The sequence below is a fragment of the Penaeus chinensis genome, chromosome 40, assembly GCF_019202785.1.
Source record: "Penaeus chinensis breed Huanghai No. 1 chromosome 40, ASM1920278v2, whole genome shotgun sequence".
NCBI classification, from domain to species: Eukaryota; Metazoa; Arthropoda; class Malacostraca; order Decapoda; family Penaeidae; genus Penaeus; species Penaeus chinensis.
The window spans coordinates 1943050-1948561 of NC_061858.1; the positions used below are offsets into that span (position 1 = coordinate 1943050).

Sequence of the window (5512 nt, forward strand, 5' to 3'; positions counted from 1 at the left end):
TATATATGTATGTATGTATATATATGTATATATATACATATATATATATATATATATATATATACATATATGTGTGTGTGTGTGTGTGTCTGTGTATTTGTGTGCTTATTTATATTCTGTATATAAGCATATATTTATGTGTATATTTATATACTATATATACATGTATTTGTGTGTAAATGCATATGTGTGTATATATATACTGTATATATACATATATTTGTTCACACACACACACACACACAAACACACACACATATATATATAAGCACATATATATATATATATATATATATATATATATATATATATATATATATATATATTATATGTAATATATATATATATATATATATATATATATATTATATGTAATATATATATATATATATATATATATTACACTTTATATCTATTAAGCTATAAGATCAAGTAAATTGAACAATGCATCATTTTAGAGAGAGAGAGAGTTGGAGAAGGGTAAGGAGGGAGAGGGAAGAAAGACAAAGACCACGAGAGAAAGAGAAAGGAAGAGCGCGATTTGCGGAAGAGAAACAAGAAAGAAAACATGGAGGAGAATGAAAGAAACAAACAATTCATGCGACTGATCGCCCGAAATGCAAAACAGTAAGAAAGTCATTTGATAGCATAGTTACGACTCTTGTATTATTTAAACCACTGTTCTTTAAATGAGTTTACATAATGAAAGCAGTACTAACTCAATTTCCATTCCACATGTATAATAACGTACCGTTTGACCCCCAGTAAATAATTGTAATACGATTAAAAAGGCATCCTGTATCTAGCTTAATAGGATCTCAAGTAATTTTATCCTCGAGCTATTGCCATCTCTCACCGATGGGTATTCAAGGGGTGTGCGGGTGTGTGTGTGTGTGTGTGTGTGTGTGTGTGTGTGTGTGTGTGTGTGTGTGTGTGTGTGTGTGTGTGTGTGTGTGTGTGTGTGTGTGTTTCCGCTAACACTAACATACGCAGCGACGAGTTTCATGTGATGTTCACATTCGCTCGTGTGTTTCAAGAGGGTTGCGAATAAATGCTTATCGAATGTGATATCTAAAATATGCGGTTTTCTTAAATAGACGTTCTGTTTCCTACGTTTTCTTATAAACTCTTATTTTATTATTTAACAAAACGGATCGCGCACAAGAAATGTCATATTATGAGAGTCTGCAACTTAGACTTACTTAAATACGGTTCCAAATACAAAGCGAAAAACATGATTAGCAATTGCAAAAAAACGACTTTATGAACAAAAATCATAAGAAACACCAAGGAAGTATGAAAAAATAGGGAAATTATATGGTGATTTTTTTTTTTTTTTTTTTTAATTAAGAAATAACTTGCTTATTACATCTCTAGTCACTGATGGCTTTGCAGCGAATAATCCTCACGCAATCTGGCAATTTGTTGATAATTAGTTTATGATCATTGGTGGAAAATTAACAATCAGAGCCCAGGCATCATAGGAAAGGCTACACTTCCCTGACGCACCAAACTTCGATTTCACAACATTGGACGAAGTGAACAAGGTGATCGGAGAAATGAAACCTTCCAATCTGAACGTGATAACAAACAGTAACTTATCGAGAGCTACGTCATGTGTATCGCCAAGTTTGCGAAGAACAGAAGGCCGATGTAGAAAGGTATGAAGGTTATCAATGAATGCATGACTTGAATGCATTACCTTATTCTGACTGCTTCCATCCTCTTGAGACTTTGGCAACAGAGCCTGATAGATACAAACGATTACTCACGCCAGCAGAAATCTAAAGGTTAAGACAGCAAATATAATATATATTATTTTCAGTCTTTAACTACGTTTTAGTATCATATATTATATTACTTCACTAACCTTTTCCAGTGATTTTTCATTGTGTAACCGGAAACAAATTTAACAATGAAAAGAGTATGATGTTTATATCACAATGAATATATATTCAGTTAGGCGGTCTTTTAAATACCTCTAGCTAAAGGCATGCTGTCCATTTTCTTTTGCATCTTTATAAGAAAATATATATAACTCATCTGAGACTCAGTAACAAAAAAGAGTTATGAATTGACTTTCATTGTAGAGTAATGAGAGCCAGGATATACACGGCAGTGGATGGTGTAACTCCTTCCGAGCTTACAATACTGGATATAATACTGAAAATGAAGAACTCAATATGACAATAAATTGGTGATGATGATCAATAGACAAGTTACAGTTACAGTAACAACAATGTTACATTTATCAGTAATCATAACATCAAAAAAGGAAAGACAGAAAAACTAGTAAGCAGAATACTTGAATCCAGTGAGGAATAACCCAGGCTGTGAATCACTGAATGATTCCATTTTCCATCATTTCGTCAAACATACAGAGGAATCGAGGGCGTAATATTGGAGAAGTTGAAACCAGTCCATCTAAAACATCTCTTACTGAATTAGAAAAACCTTCGCGGTCCTCCTTGTTGATGTCTCCTTCACATATAACCACAACAGTCACCATCAGTGCCAGCAGAAGGCCATATTCAAGGTGGTTCTTGTACTCCTGTCGAAGCTCCTGCCGGGAGAAGGGCACGGCAGTCTTCCCCGCTTCTGTGACACCGAGGAAAGCCGAGAAGTAGGTGTCTAGAAATGTGTCAAGGTTTGTCTTCCTTACATGGCCCTCTAGGCTTGTGTGGAAGAGGTAGGTGAGGTCGGTGGCGAGGGATGTCTGGCGGCACATCTGTAGGTCTAATAACATAACCTCCACAGGAACCTCTTTTTCATTATATCTGAAACGTAAGACGAATTCGCTATTAGAAATAACCCTTGTAGATGTCTCTGTGTTAATACAACCTTAAAATCAATAATGTGAAAAAGAAAGAAACATTTATAAGTACCTGAAGAGCATATTATTGTTCCAGGAGTCACCGTGGCACAGCACGTCAAAAGACGGGACTCTTTTAGAAATGATGTCCAGTATCTCTAACACTCTCCCCTTGTTTCTGCTGAGCCAGTTCTCCGCCACTTCGTACCCTCCCACTTTATTCAGCATATCTTTAACTGTGTCCATCTGCTTAGAAAATGTCTTATACAATACATCCCTTGCGTCATCAGCATAGTTCAGCCAATCCAGATTCAGGACTGGGTACTTGTCGGCAAGGTCTGGGATCTTGGCCTTGAGGAGGTATGAGGCTGCGTGGAGTCTGGCCAGTTCCTCGAGGACGAGCTTGGTGTGGGCGACGTCCATGCCTTTCTTGCGGTCGAACATCCTGAATCCTCTGGGCCGAAAGTCCTCCAGGAAGACAACCTCTTGATATTCTTTTAAGGAAGCGTGGAAACACCGAGGAACTCTTAGAGGAGTTTGGCCAGCTTCTTGTAACTGTGACTGGATTTCATGCACCAGATATTGGTAAAAAAGGGTTTCCTTTCTAAACATAACGCAAGCGAACTTTTCAAATGCTTTAAAAGATCTGGGGTTGTACTTTATTACATAAGAAGCCTTATGGTCTGTTTCACAAATCGTGTAATTCACAATAACTCTGGCCACAAGCGTCGCGTAGTTGTCTCCTTTCTTGGTGCATTCCTGGACCGTGAAGGAGACGAGGCGAGCGTCGCTTCCCTTGTCGTTCTTGAGCGCCGCCTCGACACTCTCCTGCGTGATCTCGCTCGGACGGAATTCTGCTGCTGCATCGTTGGTCTCCACTGGAAGATCGGAATAAAATGGAATATGTAAAAGGAAATAACCAACGTGATCTCTTATGAAAAGTAAACAAACATACATTATAATGCCATATTCATTCTTCACTTTGTGTGTGTGTGTGTGTGTGTGTGTGTGTGTGTGTAAATGTATGGCATGCACATAAGCACGATATGTGCAAGCCATTTGACCAGAAGACCACTTGTGTTCCATGTTGGACTCAATGTCAATTTGGAACCATCACCTCATCGGGGCCTAGATGGCGATTCACCCCCCTTGTCACGGCCGGATAAATCTGACACTCCAGTCTGCGGAGGCAAGCGCCACCCAGGAAGGAGCTGCTGAAGAAAAGGGCATTCTCCAAACCTCGGCAGAAGGAGTCCAGCTCGCATCCACTCACCTTGAACCGGATGAAGTCGAAATCCACGGCCACTTTCACTATCGGCCTTTAGTCCATTGCTCGTGTCGTTCACACACACACGTGTGTCTGTGAGTATGTATGTATGTGTGTATATATATATATATATATATATATATATATATATATATATATATTCACATTTACATACATACCTGTATACTATGTGTGTATAAACACATATATGTTTTATAATATGTGTATATATATGCATATGTATATATAATTATATATACATATATATGTATGCATTATATAAATACACACACACATATATATGCCACTAACAAACTTCATACTCACTTGTCTCCGAAGGTGAAGAGGAACCCGATTCGAAGGCTGCCCGGATGCCTCTGCATTGCCGTTGGCTTGGTTGATCAGGCTGGGTACGTGGCCTTCTAGTTGCCAGGCAAGTTTAGATGCAGACTCGTCCTCCGTTTTCTCATCCAAGAAACATTGACTTTATTTCCTATATTTTTATCTAGTTATTTATTACTTTTACATTTCCAACTCCTTTTATTTCCTTTTCCCTTTCAAGTCTGGAGAAGGTTTGGCTATTGGATCGATAGTTTTAGTGACCAAATTTACATTCAAGAATTTCTTCGTATGATATCGTTTGCTGTGTGACTGCTTTTCCTGAATGTATGTGCTTTATAGCTCTTCTGTTCCTGCTGTAGTTCGTACAAAATATTCAAAGTGATGGAAGCACTGATACAAATTTGTGAACATTTCTACTCTTGTGTTCATTGAGAAATGTTTTTACTTCTAATACTATGAGATAAATGATGATGGTGGCTATGACAAAAGATAACATGCAAGGGATACACACGTACACAATATTACTTGTCAGGCATTCCTTCACAACCGAAATATAAACTACGAAATTTATTCTTGTTTTGGAAAATTTCTACAGTGCGAAAACCATGACCTTCACAAATGAGCTCAAAGGATATCGTAAATGCAAAGATGCATAGGATTTTCGACCGCGTTGCTGTTGTAATTGGCCCTAAGTTTGCTTGCCGGAAGAGAATGCTATACTCAGTGAATCGAGTGACGAGTGCATCCCTTTGCTAAAGTGGTTGCATAAAGCCTGATAATACGTTTTAAAAGACCAGGAATTCCGACACTACAGCTCCCTTACCTTAATGACTGGCGAGGACTGTTTCTCGTTAGCATGGTGTTCAGCCGATACATGTAGGAATGTTCCATATTTATTTGTCTAATTTCAGATGAGAATAATAACTAACAAAAGTTTCCTTAGAGAAAACCAGCATTGTGTGTAAATAGAGTAGTAATTATTGATACATGCTTGGGGTTGTATAATTACTTTCCATTACTACTAATTATGCAAAATGTTGATAATCAACTTTTCCCTTCATTATTTACGTGGATATAAGGAAATATATGTC

General features: G+C 37.6%; 1 protein-coding gene across 1 annotated transcript; it reads right to left on the minus strand.

Moving 5' to 3' along the window:
* Positions 1-1316: 1316 nt before the first annotated feature.
* Positions 1317-4667, minus strand: LOC125047234. The gene is made up of 3 exons (XM_047645444.1): positions 4407-4667; positions 2886-3690; positions 1317-2777 (listed from the first exon to the last, which is right to left on the minus strand). Coding segments are annotated over exons 1-3 (1245 nt in total). The 5' UTR covers positions 4408-4667; the 3' UTR covers positions 1317-2338.
* Between the last annotated feature and the right edge of the window lie 845 nt (positions 4668-5512).

Bases quoted from the DNA above. Each gene is read 5' to 3' on its own strand.
- LOC125047234 (XM_047645444.1), bottom strand. The intron at 2,778-2,885 runs GTACTTATAAAT...CTTACGTTTCAG, and splicing joins AACAATAATATGCTCTTCAG to ATATAATGAAAAAGAGGTTC.